Consider the following 27,768-nt stretch of genomic DNA (forward strand, 5'->3'; position numbering starts at 1 on the left):
CTCCTGTTCGCTTTTTCATATTTTTTGTCTCTCTCTTTCAGTATCTCACTTATCTTCATATTTTTTCAGCTTTCACACTGCTTTACTTTAATTTTCTCAATTCTATCTCTCTTTTCCCCATCTCCTTTTATTCTTTCTATTTTCTTTGTCTCTCTCTTTATTTTCTCTCTCCTTTTCTCACTCTCTCTTTCTTATTCACTGCTTTTCTATCTCTTTTTTCTCTAATTCTTACTCTATTCTTCTGTCATTGGTTATCTTAGTATTTTTGCTGTATCTACTGCTCTCTCTCTCTCTCTCTCTCTCTCTCTCTCTCTAGACGAGTCTGGCTGCAGGCTGTCAGTGTCCACTGACCTGTGTGAGATTAGACAGTGAGCTGGGGGGCTACCTGTTCCCACTCACAGAGGAGCCTGCACACACACACACACACACGGACAGACAGACGTCTCATCCCTCTGCATGTCTCTCTCTCTTTCTCTCAGCTGTCGCGCCGAGCACGCGCAAGGCGTCTGAAATTGGCTCCAGCACCACGGGAAACGTCTCCGGCGGCCCCGTCCCGAATGCTTCATTTCCATAAATCTACAAATATCAGCTGCTTTTCAGGACGAGGCCTTTCCTCCTCTCTGAATCCGGCTCACCTGGGGCGCGGCGGCGCAGCCCGACAGAAGAGCAGCCGCCTGTCCATCATCTACCCCCCCCCCAACGCGGGACGGGCCTGCGGGACGTGCACTTAGGGACCTGCTACACTGCTGCATGCTACGCCCGACACATGTCAAACAGCCCGGCTCACACACTCACACCGAGCTTATAGCCTGTCTGGATCTGCATGCCTGTGTCTACTGTTATCACTGGTGTGATGAATAGAGATAATATGTTCAATAGCCTTTTATAAGAAGAGAACTGTTAGCTGATAATGTTAATGCTGCTGCACCCAGCCTTAGTGTAAATCTGGAAATCCAAGCTTACTGTAAATAAATGGAAGCACTTTATTCACCCAAATAAACAGTTTTCAGAAAATAAAACTGTTTAGATTAACACTCAGCACTCATTTTACTTCATTTTACTCTTTTTTTAATGATGATGATGATGATGATGATGATGATGATTATAGCCAGCCATATTTAGACTCATGTATTGAGGAAAAACCTTTGTACACAAACAGGCAGTAAATTTACTTTTGCTTTGTACATTATTTGTATTATCTTTCATAACATGGGATTTCATAAACACTGTATTAGTAACCAGCTTTATTAATAATACGTATGGCTCATTTTTGTTGGAGGATTATAGTATTCACAGCTATTCTTAATCTTTTTTTTTCTGCATGATGCCTGACTGCACTGTAAATGAGGGTCAACTTCAATGTATTCCGAGTTTAAATAAAGGTTGACTGATTGAATGCTCTCTATTACTTTGTCTTTAGCCCATACATTAATCCAGGCCTGATGAAGGAGAGCTGAAGTGCGGGGAGGGATTAACAGGCTTGTCATTGAAGGATTCAGTGAGGAGTTTTTTTGCAGCAGCGCGCACTCGGACACGGCCCGAGAAAACCTGATTATATAGCATTCCGAAATGAATCATCAAGAGCCTTTGTGTACATGTAGACGCCGTTCAGCTCTAATATGATTGTCTCAACTGATAATAGCCTGAATAAACACTCCAATATCCAGCGCCGCAGCCTCGTTTATTCCTGATGTACTTCTCTTCTTCTAATAATAAGGTTATCCACTCTCCCAATCAGCAAACAGCGCTCCGGCGGCTGAAGACTACGGCCTTGTTTACATTCCTCACAGTTCCTCGCTCTTTTATTAGCTAGCAAATTTATTAGTGATTAGGGAGCATTCATTATTTATAGGAGGAGAGGACACAGGAAAGGGAAAGACGCGCTCTGCAGAACACAGACCACGCTCCCGTAAGCTAAAGGCAGGGTTTTGCAATTCAGAGAAACTTCTCGTTCCTGCTCGTTCTTTTGCAAAATGAGAAAGCATCTCTTCTGGCTATGAAGAGCATGTGGCACAGTCGTGATCCAATCCCATCTGAATTATTGTTGGGTAATAATTTCTTGATGAAAGTATTAAAATATCAAATTCTAAAGGTTTTTGTGAAAAGAATTCATGCTCAGAGAACAGTAGAGGAAAAATCCAAAGCTGTAAAAAGTGGCCCAAGTGGTCCAGCGGTCTAAAGCGCTCCCACTATGAGCAGGAGGTCGCAGGTTCAAACCCCAGCTCATGCAGCTTTGCCATTAAGCTGCCAGTGTTCTGACGAATTGCCCTACCATCGATACATGCTTCCCAAAGGTACTGCGCATGCGCAGACCTATACAATTTCATTATTTATCTCTATATATTGTTTTTTATTTATAATTAATCTGTTTTAGTGGGGTTTATGTGCATTAAACAACCTGGGCGCACTGTCATTGCACAAAAGTGTAAATGGAAACAAAAAATTACAATTATTATCATAAATAAATACAAAAGCAGTTTGTAATAAGCTACATTTGCCATAACTTTGATACAATGATTTATGCAATCCAAATCTAATAATGTACATCCACTGGAATTTTACTGGGTACATGCCCTAAAATAGTGCTTCTGTTGTATTTTTACATTATACATTAGGGCAGCACGGTTCGACAAGGTAGGACAATTCGACAGAACACCGGCGCTCAGAGGGAGCAAAATAGGCCCTGCTCCCTCCGGGTGGGTAGATGGTGCTCTCTCCCCACATCAGTAAAGGGTGATGTCCGCAGCACAGGGCGTCTGTGAGTTGATGTATCAGAACTGAGTCGCTGCGCTTTCCTCCGAGTGCGCTGTGATGCTACTCGCTAATGCTGCATCAGCAGCAGTTCAAAAAGAAGCGGTGGCTGACTTCGCATGTATCAGAAGAGACATGTGTTAGTCTTCACCCTCCTGGTGTGTTGGGGCATTACTAGGGCGGGGCAGGACGTGCACAGATGATTAGTCATCACCAGGGGAGCAGTGTTTTTAATTGATTGATCTGCATATTGTGAGTATCTGCGTACCAAGGTTCTCGCCTATAGCACAGTTTAACCTGAGAGGCTGAAATTACCACAATAAAAGCATTTTTAAAAGGTTAGGAAAACTGGTAACACTTTATTTTAAGGACCACAAATAAGGCCCTTATTAATGTCTTATTACTTGCTTAATAAAGCCTTAATTAGACATTTGTAAATTATTTATTCACTACTTATTAGGCTTTATTCTGTGTTATTAAGTGTTATTGGTGCTTAATTAAAGGTCTCTTATGTGTAAATGATTAATAATGGCTGTATTAGTTCTTATTGTGCACAATAAACAGTTATGTACAGTTACGCACCCTGTTAAGCAGATTATTAAGCATTAACTATTAACTAATTCTACGTGTTATTAGTGTTATTATAATTGGCAGCAGTTTGATTTATGTGAGTTTGGTAAGGTTATGGCTGTGCTGGAGTTTATTGAGTTAATAAGAGCTTAATAAATCATTAATAGACCAAGATGTGACTAAAGTACCATATTCTAAAGTGAGGTTTTATTCATCACTAATTAGACACTAAAAAGAACTGAATAATAAATATTTAATAAATCACAGACCCCTAATTAAGCACCAATAACACTTACACAGAATAAAGCCTAATAAGTAGTGAATAAATCATTTACAAATGTCTAATTAAGTCTTTATTAAGCAAATAATGAGACATTAATAAGCGCCTAATTTGTGTTCCTTAAAATAAAGTGTTAACAGAAACACGTTTCAGCTACTAAAAAAAAAAAAAAAAAAAATATATATATATATATATATATATATATATATATATATATATATATATATATCTGGTTTAGGGTTTAGTGGCTCTTAAATGTAGGAGAGAAGGGGTTAAGCCGTAAAGAGAGCAGGAAACGGTCTGAAACTACTTCTGAAGGAAGTTTTCTGGAGTGCAGGACTGGATCTTTGATGTTGGGATGGAGATGAATGCTGAGAACAGGGTGATCTGAGGGTGCTGGAGTGGGCAGACTGTTAAGGTCTGCTTGGATATGCTCAGTGACTGAAGGGCAGATGGAGTCAATGGTCATTTCAGTGAGTCAGTGGAGAGTGGATGTGCTATCATTTATTCATACAGTCCCTTTCTCTCCCGCTCTCTCTCTCTCTCTCTCTCTCTCTCTCTCTGTGCTGGAGAAAGTAGGGAATAACTTTTGCTCTTTGATGATTCCGAGATCATCCTCCTCTGAAACAATGACCCGTTTTTCCAGCGCAGCTATCTTGGCAGCTCTACGGCTAGACAGGTGTTCACGTCTGGTCGGTACAGCCTCTGAAATCTCTGAAAATCCCTCAGCATCACAACTTAGAGCAGCCCAAGAGCAAAGGCCAGAGACAACGGCTGTTAGCTTATTTCTACCAACTCTATTCCCAACAAACGCAGGATGCAACCAGCAACAAACTGCAGAAACTAGGGCTAAAGCATGCAGTGGCAGACAGAAAACTGTGTGAAACCATTGGAATTTCAAGCATAAATTGGGATTTTCTGCATGAATTTGTCATTAAATTTGATCTAATCTTCAATAAAGTCAAGGGTAGTGGAAAATATAATGTGCCTAAAATAATTATGATTATTTTCACGCAATAATTACACGTTAGAATTACAATAATTATGATAATTTAATTCTTCTTTGAGATCAACCTTAAAAACCTCATTGTGCAAGTGGAATAAGTATGTGAACCCTTGTGTTAATGACCTCAAAAAAGCTAATTAGAGATAGTCGATTGTCAGCCAACATGAAGTTTTGCTAGCTTGTAATGACTGATGAAAAACAATCTAACTTTTTTACATTCCACAAAAGAAGGATCTGCATATGTGAACCATGCCTCACTAAAATAAGCTTTCAGAGGATCTTTAATCAAAAAGAAATCAGAAATTCACCAGTCTACAGTAAACCATCTATTTAGTAAACAAAATGGCCATAATGGCAAAAAATGCTAAATGTAACCAATCACATGGTTTACCTTGGTCTACCTGTTCGACATCGGGTTACTTAGTACACCAGTGATGACTTTCTTCTTCAGGACAGTCCATATGGTTATACTGACTATCAACAATATTTAAGTTGCAAGAAAAGTGGAATTTCATGCATAAATTGGGTTTTCTGCATGAATGCGTCATTAAATCTGATCTGATCTTTATCAAAGTCAAGGTTGTTGACAAATATAATGTGCCAAAAATAATTACACCCATTAAATTATGATCATTCATTTCTTCTTTGAGAGAAACCATAAAATTGTCATAGTGCTAGAAGAAGAATTATGTGAGACCTAGAGTTTTTTAAGTCAGCTCCATACAAGAAGGATCTGTGAATGTGAGCCATGCCTCGCCAAAAAGAGCATTCAGAGGATCTTTGAACAATTTTTTTATGATTTACATAAAGCTGAAAAAGGGTTATGAAGTTATTTCAAAGACTAGAAATTCACCAGTCTACAGTAAAGCAAACTATTTAGTAAATGACATGGATATAATGTGAAAAAATCTAAATTTAACCAGTCACATCATCCACTATAATGATATATATGCCTTAAAAATCTGTAGTGCTAAACACAGCATCAGAAACCACATTCCACAGAAACCATATCATCTGTCATGAAATACTGTGGTTTTCCTTACTCTACCTGTTCAACATCGGGTTACTTAGTACACCAGTGACGACTTTCTTCTTCAGAACATTCCACACAGCTGTACTGGCTATGTTCAGGACTCTTCTATACTAAACTAATACCTACAAAAACAAAGGGTAAGCCTGATTTTACTTCAGAAATATTGATACTGATATATTTTAAAGGTGTCTTTCTGCTTAAATCCATTTTCTTGTTCTTTATAAAATACAGTAGGTCTCTCTGAGTTGTATATGATGCTGCACATGAAGCTCTTCCTCAACCTCCATTGTCTGCAGTAGCTAGTAAAAGAAAATATTTAGAAATATGAGACGATCAGGAAAAGCTCTGTGTCCCCGGGGTGGAATTTTACTTTCTGGACCTGGACTACCCATTTCTATGTGTAACTATATGTTTACATAGGATCTCCGGTGGATTTAGCATTTTACAAAGACTGGGTCAGTGGCAATTGAACTGCATTACGCACGTTGTAAAGTAACATATGAAATAAATGTCTTTATTTTACAAAGTTTTTAACTGTTGTCCATCTCGCTGCCACGCAGTGCTGTTAGCCAATTAGAGGTGAGATGTTTGCATGTATGAATATTCATGAGCAAGAGCTAAAATCCTATCATTTTTCCCCGCCCACTCCTCTACCAGAGTAGAGCAGTGTTATACCGGATCACCAGAGCACTTTTTTTTCCACAAGAACCAGCTCACAGGGCATTAATGCATACTAGACACCAGAACTAGACATTTTAAAAAGAATAAAAAATGATGTAATGAGAGTTTTAAGCTATAGATCTGTAGATAAACTGAGATTAGCTGAGATCTGATGCTTTTTTACCTTGGCAGGTGGGCAGGGTGCCGCTCCAGGTGCCGTTGTGGGTGCAGGTGCGGGTGTTGCTGGTCGCATTCTCCATCAGGTAACCAGGTTGGCAGGCGTAGCTGACGTTGTGGCCAATGGTAAAGGTCTCGCCAAATCTAAGGCCATTGGCTGGAATGCCTGGATCACCACAGCTGATCACTGGTGGACAAAGCAAAGAAGGGAAATAGGTTATTATACACTGTTTTAATACAGGTTTAATGATGTTCTGAGCGAGAAACTGCTGGTTTTAAGTTTTTAAATCAATGATGATACCATGATAAAACAATGTACTGTAGATTTTAATATAAATATATGATAAGGCTCCTTTGTAACAGATTTATAAATAGTTTTTTTCTTTATAAAGAAGCTTATTAACGGTTGTACATTAAGTTGCAAATACTTTAAAAACATTAATAAGCACCTACAACACATAGGAAGAGAGAAGCAAAACAGTGAAAATAACTTTTTTAAAGTGTCAGCCCATATTACTTTGTTTCTAAACTGAAAGCAGAAGAATTTCTGAGTGGAGAAAAGAGACCATTCTCACCAGAGAGGGCCCTAAGTCCCCCAAAATCCCGAAACTTACGGACAACAGCTTTAACATATCTAATAAAGTAATATAGAAGGTCAGTTTAGTCATTTAATATGATATTATAGTTAAACAAATAAAGTTATTAACACAAAAAAACAATAGCATATAAATAGCATCTAAATTAACTTCATTATTTACACTTATTACTTATAAAGGGATTATTTCTTACACTGCTAGCTTTTATTAACTTTCAACAATTATTTACGAAGGCTTTGCCTATTTTAGTTTATTTGGTTGCTTTTTTATTAAACCATTAAACCACTGAACCAATAAAAAGTGCTTTGCAGTGATTTTATCACATTTTATCCAAGTGTTGGCATATTACAAAGCTGGGGATGTTGGCACTGTAACTCTGATGATCTTATCCTGTGCAACAAAGGAAACCCTTCCTTGCTCTCCCTTTCCTGGGTTGGTCCTGATGAGTGCAAGTTCCATCATAAAGTTTTAGATGGTCTTTGCAACTGCACTTGAGGATACTTTCAAAGTTCTTGAAATGTTTCGGATTGACTGACCTTCATTTCTTTCTTCATTATGTGTTTTCTTCTTTCTTGTGTATTCTTGCACTTTAAGATATATATATCAGCCAATCAAACAGCAGCTTAGCTCTGCCTATTGCAATGGAAAAAAAAATATTTATACACTGAAGTAAAGCATTGCAGCATCCCAGACGAGAAGGAAGAGTAAACAACTCAAAGTCTTTATGTTATGATTTATGAGATTTTTTTTTTTTTACTGCTTAGGAATGATTTTTAATAAGAAAGTTATAAAAACCAAGTTAAATAAAATACAAATGAGCTCAAATATAATATTCCTTGGAAAGGTTGACTGAGGTTCCATCAGGTCCACAGATGTTGCAGCTGGGCCTGTAGGCCTAATTTATAAAGGGTGCTTATGTATAAAAACAGGCCTGAAATGTGCGTGTGCAACATCTCACGCAATAACTGTGATTTCTAAAGAAATACTTGGCATAAAAAGTGAGCGTACACTTAAGCAAGGTTTAAGGAATGCATATCTATTCAAAAGTTTGCAGGGAGCTTAACCAATCTACGTAAATCTAAATATTACGAGGGTCCGAGGCGCAACAAGCCATAATCAGAGCGGCGCTGTAGGGTTCTGGTTGGCAGGAAGCACGTGGGGAAGGTGATGTATAGCGGTATTAAACAGATCTAGGTGACGAGCATCTGTAGCACGTCGTATCTCGCAGCACTTTGGTGGATAATCCTCTGTGACACCGCACATCATGCTTTCTGTTCTTTGGCCAAAGACAATAGCTCCTTCAGCCAGGCCAGCGGATCCAGACAGAGCAGTGCTGAGGAATTACGGTGCTGGAGGAAGCCTTATTTCATTGGTTTTACATTACCTTTCCTGAGTCTGTGTTACATTTTGCTTATGGTTTAATCTACCTGCTCTTATGTCCGCCCTCTCGTCCCTCAACAATCAGTAGTTGAGTAATTGTTACAGTAACAGGGTTCATTTTTAGCTTGTTATTAGCAAATACAAAATGTGCTTTTGCTGTCATCCTAAACTATAAAGAACCTATTGTTATTCATTTATATATATCATTATAATAAATATAATCAAAAATAAATGTCAAAACAGTTTGTATATAAAGCTCTGGAAAAAAAACAAGAGACCACTTAAAAATAATGAGTTTCTTTGATTTTCCCAAATTAAGAAAACCTCTGGAATATAATCAAGAGGAAGATTGATGATCACAAACCATCAAACCAAACTGAACTGCTTGATTTTTTGCACCAGGAGTAAAGGCATAAAGTTATCCAAAAGCAGTGTGTAAGACTGGTGGAGGAGAACATGAAAACTGAACTGAACTGCTCTAAATGACGATATTTTTATTAGGAGTTTGGGAGAAATGTTGTTTGTAGTTTATAGAATAAAACAACAATGTTCATTTTACTCAAACATAAACCTATAAATAGCAAAATCAGAGAAACTGATTCAGAAACTGAAATGGTCTTTTAGTTTATTAAGCGAAGCGTTTTTTTTATTTTTTCTTCTTATCTGGGCTTATTGATAATTAATCAAAAAATAATAACTGCAGGACTGACATTGTACAAAGAGGGAAAACTGCAAAAAATGGAAAAGTTTTTTTTTTTTTTTACACAAAACTCCAAACACCCCTACTGGACACAATTTATCATAATTGCTCGTCATTTCTGACTCATCCAGAGCTATTAGCTCTATTCCAGGCAGTAATGAAGGTCAGATAAGTGCAGCACTGTTCACTTCCTCTCTCCTCGAGTTACTCTGAAAGTCTCATACTGAGAACTCTGCTCTCTTGGTCCTTTCTCCCCCGAGACTTTCGCCCTCACTTTCTCTTTCTTTCTCCTCTTTTCTATTCTGTTTTTCACTCCTTCTGCTCTGGCTCTGCCTCTCAGTATCTGCACTGTCTGTGTAATGACTTTACAGCCTCCTCCAGCTCATTCATTAATAACGTCCGCGCCGCAGCCTCGTCACTCTACTCACATATTTGTAAAATGAAATTTTCATTAGGGTGCCGTTCATAAACCCACTCTGTAGGAGCAGCAGTGAGCGTGTTCATAAGGCTAACGGGTTAAACACTGATCAATAATGAATAAGTGTAATTACGCTTTTATTCTGGGGGTTCGGACGACTGCTGCAGTCTGACGTGCTGTTTGAAGCGCTTTGGTCACCTCAGAGCTTTACAGATGCCCCGAGCTTGTACTGGGGATGTTGTGCCTCACTCTAATGAGTGCTGGCAGATTATAAAGCTCTTTTCTTTTTTTTATTTGATTCTGTACAATATTTGTACAATTCCTACAAGCTGTGTGTGAATGTAATGATCTTTTTTTGGTGGCTTTTATCTGGGGTGCTATTAACCTGAAGTTTCTGATTTTTTCCTATTCAACAGAGGGAACTCTTGCTCTTTCTTTCCTAAGGGTGGTCCTGATGAGTGCCAGTTCAATCATTACATATTTGATTGTCTTTGTGTTGACAGCACTTGATGATACTTTAAAAGTATACTTTGAAAACTTTCTGATTGACTGACCTTTAAATTATTAAAGTATTTTTTATTCCTTACTTATTTGACTGTTTCTTAAAATAATCTGGATTAGTTCATTACTCAAATAGAGCTATTCACTGTATACCTGTTACTCTACCTCTTCACAACTTTACAACTGATGCTCTCAAACACTTAAGACTGTTTAAGAGGCAAAACATTCAAGTAATTAACTCTAGATGAGTTCAGCACAGCTGTTAAATAAAAAAAAAAACAGAATTCCAGGTGACTCTACATCATAAAGCTGACCGAGAAAATCCAGCCAAGATGTGCATAACTGTCATATGAAGAAGTTTTTTCTTCATAGTTTGGATAACTTTAGTATTAATCTAGAATGCAGAACATTCCAAAATAATAAAAACCAAAACACAGAATATATGTTGTGTCCAAACTTATTGTATATTAATTAATGCAATGAAGCTCAGCAGACAAAACATAAAATATCTTCAGGTTTATACTCTCTGCAGTTAAAAATGTGTCTAGGGTTTATACGGTCATAAAACAATGGAATAATCATGGAATTTGAAAAAAAAAGCAATTTCCAGGCCTGGATACGTTTTGGAAAATAAAAAAAACACAGAGGAAGTTTTGAAAAAGTAATAGAATTTTGGTCTACAAAACTTTGTGTTTTCGTTTAGTGTTGGAGAAAATCTATTTTGAGCTAACAAATACAGAACATCAGCTCAGAGTTAATTCAGTAATTCAGTAATTTAGCTCTACACAATGGAGTTTTCAGGGTTTGACACACATTTTATTATTAAAGATTGTGTGTCAACATTTTTATCAGATTAATTTTAGGACTACTGTAATCAATTTTGATTATAGTTTTAGTTGATTTTTGGTTTTATTGTCCATGTGTCACGCCTTCCAATGGCGCTACTGACTTTTCCACCTTCGCAAACTCCAACTCCCAGAATGCTCCTCTCCTGTCTCTGGTGTTTTGGTCAGTCTTGTTTGTGGATTGTACTGTTGTTAGCACTAGGTTCAAACTTGTTGGTTTAGCTCTGATTATTAAAGCTACTTCTACTTTTTACAGCAAGCATCTCACTCTGGACAATGAAACTGAAACACCTGTCATTTTAGTGTGGGAGGTTTCATGGCTAAATTGGAGCAGCCTGGTGGCCAATCTTCATTAATTGAGCACAGTGTGAGAATTCAATTAGCAGGGTAAGAGCACAGTTTTTTCTTAAAATATTGCAATGCACACAACATTATGGGTGACATACCAGAGTTCAAAAGAGGACACATTGTTGGTGCACGTCTTGCTGGCACATCTGTGACCAAGACAGCAAGTCTTTGTGATGCATCAAGAGCCACGGTATCCAGGGTAATGTCAGCATACCACCAAGAAGGACCAACCACATCCAACAGGATTAACTGTGGTTGCTGTAAGAGGAAGCTGTCTGAAAGGGATGTTCGGGTGCTATCCCGGATTGTATCCAAAAAACATAAAACCACGGCTGCTCAAATCACGACAGATTTCAATGTGCACCTCAACTCTCCTGTTTCCACCAGAACTGTCTGTCACCACAATAAATTATTGTGCTCTAAAACTAGGTGTTTCAGTTTTATTGTCCAACCCCTGTACGAACCCTGTGATGTGTCCCCTCCTTCCATTGTTATACAAGGTAAAAGTAGACTCTGTGACATAAAGAATCCAGCACTTGCGAGTCTACAAGGACAAGTTAAGAAGCATTGAAATGCAGGGCATCACATCTGGCAGCCTCTGCGAGCTTCGATTACCCATAAACCTTGTCTATGCATCGCCCCGCAAATACATTTATGTGCATCTTCTCAGCACCGTAAATCAGTTTTGAGCCGTTCCTCTCTCCAGCCGGATGCAGAGTGGCCCTGAACGGCATTTTTTCTCCGCTCTCCAGCCGTTGCCTCGGCTCTCTGTTGGGTCTCTGTTGGGTAAACACTGCCAAAGAGCTGACAGGAACCTTCAACCGGCCGCTAGGCTTGATCGTAATTAGACAGTCTCCACAGAAACCCAGCAATCGCGCTGCTGCGTTGGGACGGACCTGCGGCCCACCTCGCGAGAGCGCCTATTAATATAAAGAGATTTGTTGCCAGCGCTGGACGCATTATAGCTGGACGATCTGACACCGGCGATCAATCTCCGGCTGACGAATAATGCCAGATTGATGCTGGCATAGAGACAAAATAATGAAGGGGGGGGTGGGAACAGAGGGAAGATGTAGGGAAGACGGAGGGGGTGGGGGGTGGTGAATTTCATTAAGACTCTTCGCTGTCATTAGCCAATGTGGCCCTACCCGTGACGCAATGTTAATGGATGAAGTGAAGAGATTAACACTGGATGAGAGCCGGGGTAATCAGGTCCGGGGCACCATCGCTAATGGACGGTTTGGCTGCATAAGGGCTCCATTATGGAGTCGTTTGACATGGTCTGAGACAGTGGGGGGTGGCCTCGGCTGCCCGGGAGGTCAGCGACACAAATTACTTACTACTGTGGAGAAAATAAACAAGCCCCAAGTCTCAAATTGGACACTACGGGCTTCAAGACTTTAACTGGGGGTGCAGAGTATGGACGGAAAATAGTGGTTTACTGCTATCGCCTTATAATTAATTGGAAATGGTGAACCACCAAAAGTAATCGGTAATAAGAATTTTTTTCTGGCCAAGTTTCACCTATTACTTTGCTAGTCAGCTGTATATACCCCATCACTAGTGATGCATCAACACCAGGAGGGTGAAGACTAACACATGCCTCCTCTGACACATGCAAAGACAATCGTCACCTCTTTTCCAACTCGGAGGAAAGCGCAGCGACTCAGTTCCAATACAGCAGCTCACAGACATCAGGTTTTTTATCCAAGAGCACCATCCTAGAGCACCATCTACCCACCCAGAGAGAGCAAGACCAATTGTGCTCTCTCAGGGCTCCGGCAGCTGATGGCAAACTGCATAACCGGGATTTGGATCAAAGCCCCGTAAATGATGTGCTCCTGAAGGTAGCATCTGTTGCTCTAAGATTTCTCTTATGTATTTTTCTGCATTAATCCTGAATCACAAAAGTATATATAACAACATTGATCACTGAAATGCACTAAATAATGTATTAAATAAAACAATGTGTTATATATACCGGTATATATATATATATAGATGGTCTAATCTGACATCTTCCACTGCTGGAAGTTATATATCATATGCTGGAATATATATATCACCTGCCATTAGGCCAATAGGATATCATTGCAGCTGTGGAAGATGTCAGATTAGACCATCTCCACTGGGTTAGAACTGGGGGATGGAGGGGGGGGGGGTTAAGTGGTTTTATTGTCATTCCTTATTGCAGCTTGTGTACACACTGTAATAAAATATGGTGCAATACAGCACAGAAGCACATTATACAGGACTACATCGAAGGAAGATAAATGACACGAATGTACAGTGTATATATGGGACAATAAACAGAATGGAAGATACATATACAGGACAATCACTACACTAACTAAACAGGACACAAATGCATCAAGTATATTAATTGGTGTCCATAGAAGAGTCCCATATTTTTAGCACAGCATTTGGGGCCCTATTTTATCAATCTATGGCGCACCAATCAATTACACATCATGCAGCAGGATTTAGGGCGTGTCGGTGTGTCTTTGGTATTGTGAGAGCACAAAAAATATACCTTGCATAGCTCGAAATGTGCAAATCGTATAAACTAATTCTCTTAATTAATCATGGGTGTGTTTTTGGCGTAATGTGAAATAGACCAATCATTTTCTTTAAGAACCAGGTGAGCTCTGACTTTGGCACGTTGATATATTAACCCCTTAACAGCCCAGGATTTTTATCAATTGTCTGCCTGACATTACACCCCTAAGTCTTAAGGATTTCTTTTCAAGCATTACATAAAAAGCTTTTATGTTTGATAAGGAACATTAACTGAAAAGCTTAATTGTTATTAAAAATTGTTATAGAAAATATAAAGAAAACATTATGTAAGTAAATCTGCTAATGTCAAAATATAATGAATACAATTGTAAAAGTGTCTCTTTCCTGAACTTCATTTTAAAATCAAGATTTTCCTGAATACAAATCAAACACTTAATGTCCTCCAAACCTTTAGTTTCATTATGTTTGTCTAGTTTTTACATCTATTTTCAAACGTGCAGAATTTGGGTTTGATTCCTGTTACTAATCTGAGTTTTATTAAGTGGAGCAGAGAGGAAAAAGGCAGATTCTCCGTCAAATTGTCAGAATGTAAAGAAGTTATTTAATTGTAGAAGTAATATATTTTAGATTCTTTAAAGTAGCACCTCTTGCTTAGATAGAGACAGTTTTACACATCTTGGCTGGATTTTCTCAGTCAGTTTTATGAGGTAGAGTCACCTGGAATTCAGGTTTTCAGTTAACAGCTGTGTTTAACTTGTCAATAGTTAATTATTACTTGAATTTCTTGTCTCTTGATTTAAATGTTTGAGAGTGTTGTAAAGTAGTGAAGAGGTAGAGTTACAGGTATACAGTGAATAGTGAATATTTGAGTAATGTTCTAATCCAGATTATGACAAGAACTACTCAACTAAGTAAATAAAAAATGACTAAGAAGATTTTAAAGACCATTAAAAGTGCTATGATGAAACTGGCACTCATTAGGACCCACCCCAGAAAAGGAGGACCAAGAGTTTTCTCTGTTGCACAGGATAAGTTAACAGCACCCCAGATAATGCTTGACAGAGTATTGTGGTTTGTTTAAAACAGTTTAGTTCATTCAGAGTCCTGATGACATCAGTATTAATTTACAATGAATAAGAAGTTGTGTCCAAACTATTAAACAAACGTAACAGGAAGGTTAAATAGTGTTACAAATGAAGAACAGCACAGTGCAGGTCTGCAGTGAAGATTAAGAGGTGTGTGGTCAGTCTGTGATGGGTGTTGGGCAGGATCCAGCTGGATGCTGGGGGTCAGCAGTGGGGGGTTTAGTAATCTGACTGCCCGGGGGAAGAAACTGTTGTGTTGCTGCTGCTGCTGCAGGAGGAGCAGATGCTCTGGTGGCTTTTTCCAGACAGCGTTAAGGTGAAGAGCAGACTGTGAGAGGTTAGAGCTTACATTGCAGACACAGCATTTTTGGAAGGTTGTAATAGTGGTGGGTACAGAGACATTAATGATATTTTTGGATGTCCTCCCAATTCACTGGAGGATTCCACAGCCTCCAACCCTTGTCTAGTCCTAATAGAGAGGTGTTTTAATAGAATAGGACTCTCTGGAACATAGAAACATGAATCAAGCGTGGGCTATTAATCAAGCTAAATCCAGTACTTTGAGGATGAGTTGGGATAAGTTTGGGATGAAGAGATGGGGTGGTGATCATCCAAAATCCTGATCTTACCAATGATTAATTATTAGTGTGTGGGAACAAAATAATTTTAATGAGAAAAGATTATTGAGGAAAAGCTATCCCCATGTATTATATATCACGTTTCCATGCTTTAATAAGTATTGGCTGTGCAATTGAATCTTGTTCCCACACTTTAATAAGCCATGGCCACGCATTACGGTCTCATTCCCACTCCTTAATAATCCACGATCATGCATTAGGATCTTGTTAACATTCCTTAATAAGCCATAACCACACATCATATTTTAGTAACCATGTCTTTATAAGTTGTGGCCACGCATTGGAATCTTGCTACCATTCCGTAATAAGCCATGGCCACGCATTGGGATCTCATTCTCATGTCTTAATAACTAGTGGCCACAAATAAGGATCTCATTCCCATGATTAATAATCTGTGACCGTGAATTAGGATCTCGTTACCACACCAAAATAACTAGTAGCCACATGACTAGGGCACATGTTAGGATCTTATTCCCACGACTTAAGTTAAGATCTTGTTCAGACGGCTTAATAAGTCTTGGCCATGCATTAGGATCTTGTTCCCATGCTTAAGGGTCTTGTTCCCATGCCTTAATAACTAGTGGTCACACATTAGAATCTCTCTCCCATGTCTTAATAAGTAGTGGCCGTGCATTAAGATATTGTTCCCATGGCTTAATAAGTCTTGGCCATGCATTAGGATCTCGTTGCCATGCCTTAATAAGTTGTGGCTACTGATTAGGATCTTTTCTCGATGCTCTAATAAGATGTGGCCACACATTAGATTCTCAATCCCATGCCTTAATAAGTTGTGGCCACGCATTAGGATTTTGTTTCCATACTCTAATAAGTTTTGGCCACATATTATAATATCATTCCCATGATCTCTTCCCCATGCCTTAATAACTAGGAGTTATGTATTAGGATCTCGTTCCTATGCTTTAATAAGTTGTGGTCACGCATTAGGTTCTCATTCCCATGTCTTACTAACTAGTGGCCACTCATTAGGATCTCATTCTTAATCAGCCATAGACATGCATTAGGATTTTTTTTCCTATGTCTTAAGTAGTAAGTAGTGGCTGCGCATCAGGACCTTGTTCGCACACTTTAAAGTCTTGGCCATGCATTAGGATCTCGTTTACATGCCTTAAAAAGTTGTGGCTACTCTTTAGGATCTCATTTCCATGCCTTAAGAAACAGTGACCGTGCATTAGGATCTCGATCCCATGGACTTATAAGTTGTGGCCACAGATTAGAATCTTGTTCCCACCTTTTAATGACTCCCGCTAAAGATCTTTATATCTTAATACGGCACTTTCAGATTTCAGAAGAATGACTGAGTAAATGCCCCAATACTTTTGTTCATATATAAAATAACTGTCCTTTCTATAGGTGATAGTGGACCACTTGGTTGATACACATGCTAAAGTGGATCAGGAGGCCTCAAAAAAAGTCTGAAGTACCTCATTGTGATTGAACTACACGTCCTGATGTTCTCTTTCTGAAATCATGTGGTAGTTTTACACCAGATGTAACAGGACACACACCTTTCAAAAAGTTATACTTTTGTCACGTCGGTCCAAAGAATATTTACCCAAAGTTCTGGAGATCATCAAGATGCTAGTTGGTAAATGTGAGATGGGTGGTTGTATTGTTTTTGGTCAGCAGTGTTTTTTCCCCATGGAGACTATTTTCATTTTCACCCAGTATCTTTCTTATTATTGAATAATTAACACTCATTAACCTTAACTGAGGCTTTAAGTATGACCTGCAGTTCTTTAAATGTTGTTCTGGGTTCTTTTGGGATCTCCTGGATGAGTTGTTCATGCCCTTTTGGAGTAATTTCTTTAGGTCGGCCGGTCACTCCTGGGAAGGTTCACCAGTGTTCCATGTTTTCTCCATTAGTGAATAATAGCTCTCACTGTGGTTCTCTGGAGTCCCAAAACTTTAGAAATGACTTTATAACCTTTTCCAGGCTGATAGATGATCAATGACTTTGTTTTCTCATCTGTTTTTTTAATTTTTGAGATCTTTTATCTGCTTCATGTTGTCAGACGGGTTCTATTTAAGTGATTTCTTGATTCTACAGGTCTGGTAGTAATAAGTTCTACATGTCCACAGATTCTGAGTTCTTCTGCACTGGGATGACAGTAGTTGTCTTGGTAGTTGTCTGGCTCAGTATTATTTATATTTTAGATATCTGTTAGGACTTTCACATGCTGGACAGCAGATTCCCTAAGGTATTTCAGTCAGGGCTGAAGATGGTTCACCATCACAGACATGTAGTGTCACTTTGTAGTCGGTAATCGGCTGAATGTCCTGCTACATGTTCCCTCTGTCTCTTCTGGCAGGAAAGTGGCAGTGACATATATTCCCTGCAAAGAGTCTCAGTTAGCTCTTGGTTGTGCTAAGGGCAGCCTTGCAGGTTTACCTAAAGGCAATATACTGGGATTTCAGGAGTGTCTGCACCTTTAAGGACCAATCCAGCATGCTTATGTGGGGCTTACATGGATAAAACCTAGGCTAGATAGGTTCCAAACCAATCTAGACCTGTGTAAAAAAGTCTTTGACCCCTAAACTTAATAATGTGGTTGTGCCGCCCTTGGCAACAACAACTGCAATCAAGCTTTACTGATAACTGGCAGTGAGTCTTTCACATCTCTGTGGAGGAATTTAGTTCCACTCTTTTTACAGAATTGTTTTAATTCAGACACATTGTTGGATTGTTGGATTTTCCACCTTAAAACTCTTGTTTAAGATCATCCACAGCATTTTAGTCAATCAAACTTTAACTAGGCCACTCCAAAACTTAATTTTGTTTTTTTAAAGTCATTCAGAGGTTGACTTTTTTGTGTTTGTGTGCTTTGGGTCATTGTCCTGCTGCAGAACCCAAGTACTCCTGAGCTTGAGGTCACGAACAGATGGTTGGATATTCTCCTTCAGGATTATCTGGTAAACAGCAGAATTCCTGCTTCCATCTATTACGGCAAAGCAGCTCCAGACCATCACATTACCACCACCATGTTTTATGTTCAGTATGATGATCTTTTTCTGGAATTATGTGAGTTTTATGCCAGATGTAACGGGACACACACCTTTCAAAAAGTTTCACTTTTGTCTCGTCAGTCCAAAGAATATTTACCCAAAGTTCTGGGGATCATCAGGATGTTTGTTGGTAAATGTGAGACGGGTCGTTTTGATCTTTTTGATCATCAATGTTTGATTTTTATCTTGGAACTCTGCCATGAAGACCATTTTCACCCAGTCTCTTTTTTTATTATTGAATCATTAACACTCATTAACCTTAACTGAGGCTTTAAGTGAGACCTGTTATGACCTCCTGGATGAGTTTTCAATGCCCTTTTGGAGTAATTCTGGTCACTTTTTTACAAAGGGCTAGATTGGTTTGGATAGTTTTTTTTTTCTTAGTGAATGAAATCACCATTTATAAAAGTGCTTTTTATATATTTACTCAGGTTATATTTGTCTGATATTAGAATTTGTTTGATAATGCAATGCATTAAAAATGGAAAAGACATTTTTAAGACGGCAAATATTTTTCACGCCACTGTATGTACAGATGAATTAGTAAGGGGATATGTTAAATGACTGTAATACATAAATGCATCTCCTATGTTCCTGCACTGTAAAAAAATGCATAGTAAAAAGCCATAACAAAAGGCTGAGCAATGATACATTTAAAGTTGAGTCACCAAGAAAACATTTGTGGAAATCAAATGAATGAAGCTAAAAAATATAAACTGTTTACAGTGTGTTCTCCTACCACTATATGAAAAGGTAATTCATGATTTGAGCCACCGCTAGGAACATGCTTTACACGTGCATTTCTGGACAAGCTGAGGGATACAGAACCCTCACTGAAGGTGGGCTGAATCATGTGGACTGGTGTAGGAGAGTAATATTAGGGTAATAAACATGATTTTACCTGGGTTACACATTATTATACAGTTTTCGCAAGCATTATCATGCCTGCTTTACCCAAGTTACATAGTGCAGTTAGCAGAGTACTGAGCTTTGTGCAACTGGAAGAGCAGTACGATTCAGAAGCCGCAATTCTATGGTAAAAATACTACATTTTATTCCTTTAGGTGTCTTTTATTTTTAACCAAGTTCTTAACCAGCTTTAATTAGCTAACGGAATTGCTTAGACACTGTTTTTCACATCTGTTTTACTAGAGGGTCAGGAATAGAAAGAAAAGCAATCAGAGAGGTCTAGCATAGCAACACCACCATGCTGTTTCTACCAGTTATTCAAGGCCATGGTCTTGTCTATTTTATACAGTACATACCCAGGCAGTAAGCACAGAGAGTAAGAATGAAAAGTTAATTTATTTCAGTAAGTGAGTTTAAAATGGGAAACTTATATATTATATAGATGTATTAAACACAGAGTGATCTATTTTACGTGTTTATTTCTTTTATTGTTGATGATTATGGCTTACAGCCAATAAAACCGCAAAAATCAGTGTCTCAGAAAATTTGAATATTATAAAAGACCAATTGGTACTTTTGGCAGTGTGGGCAGTGTTTTAATAAAACAGTGGATCAACACCAGCAGATGACAGACATGTCTCTCCAAACCATCACTGATTGGTGGAAACTTCACACTAGACCTCAAGCAGTTTGGACTGTGTGTCTCTCCACTCTTCCTCCAGACTCTGCTCCCTTGATTTACAAATGAAATGTAAAATGTACTGATGATCAGTGATGGTTTGGAGAGACATGTCATCTGCTGGTGTTGATCCACTGTGTTTTATTATCAAGTCTAAAGTCAGTGCAGTTTTGTTTTCCCACAAAATCTTACGGCACTTCATGCTTCCCTCTGCTGAGGACTTTTATAGAGATGAGGATTTCATTTTCCAGCAGGACTTGGCACACTGCCCACACTGCCAAAAGTATCAATTGGTCTTATATAATATTACAATGTTCTGATACACTGATTTTTGGGTTTTTATTGGCTGTAAGTTATAATCATCAACAATAAAAAAATAAATGCTTAAAATAGATAAATCTCTGTGTTTAATACATCTATATGACATATATAAGTTTCACATTTTCAACTAAATTACTGAAATAAAGTAACTTTTCAGTGATATTCTATTTTGTTTTGAGATGCGCCTGTATATAAAACTATTTTACGATAGAGCATTAAAACAAAACTCTTATTGCTGCATTATAATAATGCTTATAATAATAATAAAGGAATGCCTTATAATAATGTGCTTAGTTGTCTAGAAACATTTTATAGTAGTATATTTATAGTATATGTAAGTAGTCACTTTTGTAAGTGTTACATTTGTTGGTCTCCCTTTTGCTTCTGTTATCTCATTTCATTACACATCCCATGATCCCACTCTTCTACAGTACTCTGTATCAGTTCACTTGTTCTGTGTATGTCACCTGAGTACTGATTTGCAGAGGTGGAAAAAGTACTGAAAAATTGTAATGAAGTAAAAGTACCTTTACTTTGCTAAAATTCTAGTCAAGTAAAAGTAAAAGTACCCATCTAAAAATCTACTCGAGTAAAAGTAAAAAAGTACTAAATTTAAAATGTATTTTGAGTAAAAGTTACATAGTTTCTTTTAATTATTTGATGTAAAAAAGTAAAAAAAAAAAAATTAAATAGTTTTTAATGAACTATTATTCCACATAATAATTTGGACCTTTCAGGAAGTATTTGTTCAGACCATACTATAAAACATTTTCAAGAACAAGTGGCATAGGTTTCTATGATCCATTTTTTTTTTTATATAGGTCAATTGGTCAGACAAATGTTTTTTTTTTGTTTTTTTTTCCCAGCATTACATTTTTCACTCAGTAATTGGGAGTTTTCCAATGTAGCGAAGTAAATTACTTGTGTCAAAATGTACTTGAGTAAAAGTAAAATTACCTATTGTAAAAACTACTTTAAAAATTACAAATTACTCATAAAATCTACTCAATTACAGTAACGTGAGAAAATGTAATTCGTTACTTTCCACCTCTGCTGATTTGTTTCAACTGCGTCTAATTGTTCTTTTGTCTATACTGTACATGCTCTTTGCAAAGTATTGCCAACCATTTCTATTGCATGGTTTGTTCTAGTTTTCACATGTTTGATGATAATTGAGCTTCTTGCTTTATACTCTTGCATACAGTAGATATTGGTTGCATCTGTCCATATCTGTTCTGGTTTCTGCCTTAGTGATGTTAACCCTGGTGAATACACGCTCTAGTAAAGCTTATATTCAATCAGTCCTTCGAGTGTTACAGTAAGGCATTTGTTTTCTCCTTGTTGTGGCCCAGTTTTGGCTCAGTTTGCTTGCCCATATTCCTTATCCAGACCTTTTTTTTTTACTAGTTTTGCTGTTTCTGCAAATATTTCTTCACAGACTTACAAATGCAGAATGAAGAATTAGGCCTTCACACACTCAAGGGTGCAGTTGGGCTCTGAGTCAGACTTTGTGATGTGAACCCTGGTGAATACTCGATCTTTTAAACCTTATATTTCACGTTTTATGTGCGAGCATCTGGTCAATCCTTAGAGTGTTAGAGTGAGGCATATCTTATCTTCTTGTTTTGGCTCAGTTATCCTACATTATATTGTGTATTCTGACCTTTTTTTACTCTAAATTTTGCCATTTCTAAATATATCTGTATTTTTTCACAGATTCACAAATTGCGAAGTATTGCCAACTATTTCTATTGCATACTGAGTGATTTCTTTGGTCTATTACTTTCTGCATTATGATTATGATGATTATTTTCTACTGTTTGGTTTGATCTACCAGGTTTTGCTGTTTTTGCACATATTTGTTCACAGATTCACACTTATGGGTGTAGTTGGGTTCTGAGCCAGACTTAGTGAAGTGAACCCTGGTGAATATTCGCTGTTTTAAACCTTATATTTCACAGTTTATGTGCACGCATCTAATCAATCCTTTGAGTGAGGCATACAGTATTTTGTTTTGTATTGTATTTTTATATCCAACCTTTTTTACTCTTAATTCTGCCATTTCTGCACATATCTGTAGTTGTTCAAATATTTACGAATAGACAACAAAGAATCTGTCCTTCACAGATGTAGTGATCGCTTTTTTAAACGTTATATTTCAAGCACCTACACCTAAATCTTCTTGTCTTGCTCAGTTATCTTGTATTTAATTTTGTATTCTGACCTTTTTTCACTCTTTATTTTGCTGTTTCTGTACATATCTGTTTTGATTGGCAGCTTTACAAACGTAAAAACAAGAATCAGGCCTTCACACATTCCTTTAAACCATATATTTCACGTTTTATGTGCAAACACCTAGTCAATCATTTGTTTATACTGTATATTCCTGTCTTTTTGCTCTAACTCTTTGTGAAGTACTGCCAACCACTTCTAATGCATACTGGGTGGTTTCTCCAATCTGTTTCTGGCGGGTTTTTGATTCTGGTCTTCTGGTTTTCTGTGGTTTAATCTACCAGTTTTTTGCTGTTTCTGCACAAAATTCTTTACACACTTATGGTTGCAGTTGGTTTCTACTCCAGACTTAGTGATGTTAACCCTGGTGAATACTTGTTCTTTTAAACCTGTGACCTTAGGAGGTGGGAAACCGTGGGTCCGCCCCAGGTCATAATGAGCAGCCCTGGTCTGTCCCAGCTGGAACGCATTGGACTGATTAGGCAGCCAGCTGGGACTGGTATAGAAACCCTGCGCCGAACGGATCTAAGAACTTTAAGGGCATTTCCACACCAGCACTGTTTGGTCCGGTTAAAACTTTAGTGCTGTCCAATTGAGCAGGTGTGGAAACAGTAATCGCATTCTGTAGTGGTTAGCTTTGGTGAGAACGTAATCCCCAGCTATTAAATATAGTCCATTTATTTGAGCTAAACTGCCGATTAGGCACAGTTTAGTCTGATCTTTTAGCCAGATAGCGCTAATTACCACAGCTATGAATAAACACTGTGTTCACACACACGCAGACTGTGCTGCGTTCACTACTCACAGCCGAGTGACTTGATTTATTATGTGTACATCTGTGCTGCTGCACGTCCAAACACTGTGTTTGAAAGTGCAGCGTTTCAGAGTTTAGTGTTAAAGCACAGATATTCACGCTGGAATACAGAATCTTCTCGCTATATTTACTTTCCTATATTTATATTTACTCCCACGCCAGGCAGCTCTGACTAATCAGAGGACACAACCTGCTCATGTGGTTCATTGGTGCGCATTTTGGTGCGTTTGCATTTATGTCTGTGTGAAACCAATTCCCACTGGGCCATTTATATGATTTAGACTTATTTTGGTACGTTTTATGTTTATTCACTAACTGTCCCTGTCCCTGTCTGTGATTCCTGACTATTGGATGATGGTGGCCACGCCCCTATCCCCAGGGGCACCATCACACACCTTATATTACACATTTTATGGTCAAACATCTAGTCTGTAACTGTTGCAGCTTTACAGATGTAGAAACAGGAATTAGGCCTTCCCACATGTGACGTTAACCCTGGTGAATACTTAATCTTTTAAACCTGTTACGTGAGTAGGCAAGGGAATCGTGGGTCCACCCCATACCATAATGAGCAGCCCTGGTCTGTCCCAGCAGGCATGCATTGGACCCCATAGAGACCTATAAAGACCCTGCCTACCTGTTTTGATATGCAGCTTTACAGATGTATAAACAAGAATTAGGCCTTCACACACTTACGGGTACAGTTGGGTTCTGATCCAGACCAGGTCCCATTGGCCAGGCAGAGGCGAGTGGGTGAACCGGAGAGACGGTATCCGTCCACACAGGAGTAAACCACAGAGTGAGAGAAGCTTGTACCGTCTATACGGGAGACTCGACCGTTAGGGGGGCTGCCTGGGTTCCCACAGTGAACGGCTATAGAGAAAGAGAGAGAGAGATAGAGAAACAGAAAGAGAAGAAATAGAAGGAAATATCATTAGCAGTCTTCTGATAATAAGAGCACACACGTGCCACAGAGCCTGCATGTCCACATCTTCTAAATCTAACGTAATTATCACAAACAGATGCTTCCTGCGGAACAAAGCGGCGGCTCTGGGGTAAATATTGATTGAGCGTTTGCGGGCTGACTTCCGATGCAGATCACGATGCAAATGTTCCAGCAGTAAATTAGTGATCTCCAGAGCACAAGAGCTATACCCAGGGTTCTTACACTGTTTAAGACCTTTTTAAGACCTAAAAAAATATAATTTAAGACCCAAAAATATAGTTATAATATCTTTGGTAGAAAATAATGTATTGTATTGAAAGTTAAAACTTAAAAAAGATGCATCCTAAATGTTTGTATTATTTATTATAGTCTTAGTCAAGACTCATCTTGTTTCTAATGTTAGCCAGCTCACTGATGAAGTTAACATGTTAGCATGTTAGCTAGCTAACTCACCGCTAATGTTAGCTAGCTTCCTGCTAACCATAGCTCTCTCCCTGCTAGCAAGCTCTCCGCTAACCTTAGCTCCCTCCCCACTAATGCTAGCTAGCTCTCCGGTAACCTTAGCTCTCTCCCTGCTAATGTTAGCTAGCTCTTCGCTAACCTTAGTTCTCACCCTGCTAATGTTAGCTAGCATTCCGCTGACCTTAGCTTTCTCCTCAATAATGTTAGCTAGTACTCTGCGAACCTTAGCTTTCTCCCCGCTAATGTTAGCTCTCTCACCACTAATGTTAGCTAGATTGCTGCTAATGTTAGCTAGCTCTACACTAACCTTAGCTTTCTCTTCGATAATGTTAGCTAGCTATCCACTAACCTTAACTAGCCCTCTGCTAATGTTAGCTAGCTTTTGGCTACTGTTAGCTAGCTTGCTGCAAATGTTAGCTAGCTTTCCGCTAACCTTAGCTTTCCTCCTGCTAATGTTAGCTAGCTCTCCACTAGCCTTAGCTTTCTCTTCAATATGGTTCGTTAGCTCTCTGCTAACCTTAGCTTTCTCCCAGCTAATGTTAGCTAGGTTGCCGCTAATGTTAGCTCTCTCCCCGCTAATGTTAGCTAGCTCTCCGCTGTCCTTAGCTATCTCCTCGATAATGTTAGCTAGCTTTCCGCTAACCTTAACTAGCTCTCAGCTAATGTTAGCTAGCTTTTGGCTAATGTTAGCTAGCTTGCTGCAAATATTAGCTAGCTCTCCGCTAACCTTAGCTTTCTCCTCGATAATGTAAGCTAGCTCTCTGCTAACCTTAGCTTTTCCCCCGCTAATGTTAGCTAGATCGCCGCTAATGTTAGCTAGTTCTCTGCTAATCTTAGCTTTCTCACTGCTAATGTTAGCTAGCTCTCTGCTAACCTTAGCTAGCTCTCGGCTAATGTTAGCTAGCTCTTCGCTGACCTTAGTTCTCTCCCCGGTAATGTTAGTTAGCTCGCCACTAATGTTAGCTAGCTCTCCACTAATCTTAACTCTCTTCCTGCTAATGTTAGCCAGCTTGCCACTAATGTTAGCTAGCTCTTCGCTAATCTTAGCTCTCTCCCTGCTAACATTAGGAAGCTCTCCGCTAAGATTAGTATATGTTTTCCCACTAGCATTAAACGCACTGTCTGAAAAAGTAATAACTACAGCAAATTTACAGTAAATTTACGACAATTTAAGACCTTAATTATACAGATTTTAACTTAAGACATTTTGAGACTTTTTAAGGAACCACGGGAACCCTGTATTCCATCTGCCTAAAGAAATACAGTATAGAAATACACACCAAGCATCGAATAGCTTATTACTAAGTCCAGTTACACAGAGCATGAGTGGTATAAACAGTGAAGGTGGTGTGTGTGTGTGTGTGTGTGTGTTTGTGTGTGTGTATGTGTGCACCCCAGGGTCCAGAAGGCTCATAGGGCATGATGGAATTTAATGCCAGACAAGCTAGTTAGATCAGAAAACACACAGGCTCCAGAGAGGTTGCGCCCCTTGGGGTCCCCCCGGCTAACAACGTGTAAATTATTATTTTCAGGGCGAGGGTCCGGCCGTAACCGCTCCCCCCAGAGACACTGCGGCTATACAAACCGTGTTAAAGGTCACGCTACTTCCTATATACTCTTCAAAGCTTTATAATGAACACTGAGGGCGTTCATGCATGCTAATAGAGTTAAAAAGGATTTGGTGCATGTGTGTGCACAAAAAAAGAAAAAAATATTGGAACAGAGAGGTCAATCCCATTATTTCTGCTTTAGACTGAAAACATTTGAATTTAAAATTAAAAGATGAATATGAGATAATATCAACATTTCAGATTTTATTTTCAAATATTAACATCTAAATCTGATACACAGTTCAGAAGATTCAGCACCTTCTGTCTGAACGCAACCGTTTTTTTTTGTGAGCAAAAGTATTGGAACACGTGACTATGTTAACACTTTAATTGTTTTTCAAACAATAAACAGCGCTCAATTTCAGATTTGTTTCTTTTTGTGTGCATACTAAGCATTTATAGTTAGAGGAGTTATAGATCTCTCTATGGGTAAAAAACAAGCAACTGTGATAGATAGATAGATAGATAGATAGATAGATAGATAGATAGATAGATAGATAGATAGATAGATAGATAGATAGATAGATAGATAGACAAATCAGCAGATAGATAGATAGATAGATAGATAGATAGATAGATAGATAGATAGATAGATAGATAGATAGATAGATAGATAGATAGATAGACAAATCAGCAGATAGATAGATAGATAGATAGATAGATAGATAGATAGATAGATAGATAGATAGATAGATAGATAGATAGATAGATAAATAGATAGATAGACAAATCAGCAGATAGATAGATAGATAGATAGATAGATAGATAGATAGATAGATAGATAGATAGATAGATAGATAGATAGATAGATAGATAGATAGATAGACAAATCAGCAGATAGATAGATAGATAGATAGATAGATAGATAGATAGATAGATAGATAGATAGATAGATAGATAGATAGATAGATAGATAGATAGATAGATATTGAAACATTTTAGATACATTAAAGCACAAATATTGTCCATAGCCAGAACAACTGTTTGGAATGTCCTAAACAAGAAAGTCATCACTGGTGTACTAGTCACTTAATAACAGGTGATGAACAGGTAGTAAACCAAGGAAAACCACAGCAGCTGATTACAGAAACATTGTGAGTTCTAAAAAGAAACATTTTGTCTGTGAATAAAAAAAGACGAAACCAACGAGACGAGATCCTTCATCATTCAACAAGATAACAACCCAAAACCCACTGCAGCCTGGAAAAGCATCACAGAAGAAGAATTCAGAAGGTTAGTGAAGTCACTGGGTCAAATATATAA

General features: G+C 38.3%; 1 protein-coding gene across 2 annotated transcripts in view; it reads right to left on the reverse strand.

Annotated features, from left to right (window-relative positions):
- csmd3a (CUB and Sushi multiple domains 3a) overlaps positions 1-27,768 on the reverse strand; it is a 777,572-nt gene that overhangs the window by 85,411 nt on the left and 664,393 nt on the right. For both annotated transcript variants that reach the window (XM_049467549.1, XM_049467548.1), the window contains exons 58-59: positions 24,184-24,360; positions 6,485-6,664 (exon numbers count right to left, since the gene is read on the reverse strand). In XM_049467549.1, coding sequence (XP_049323506.1) covers positions 6,485-6,664; positions 24,184-24,360 — 357 coding nt within the window. The remainder of the gene's footprint in view (positions 1-6,484; positions 6,665-24,183; positions 24,361-27,768) is intronic.

The sequence above is a fragment of the Astyanax mexicanus genome, chromosome 1 (genome assembly GCF_023375975.1).
Source record: "Astyanax mexicanus isolate ESR-SI-001 chromosome 1, AstMex3_surface, whole genome shotgun sequence".
Lineage (NCBI taxonomy): Eukaryota > Metazoa > Chordata > Actinopteri > Characiformes > Acestrorhamphidae > Astyanax > Astyanax mexicanus.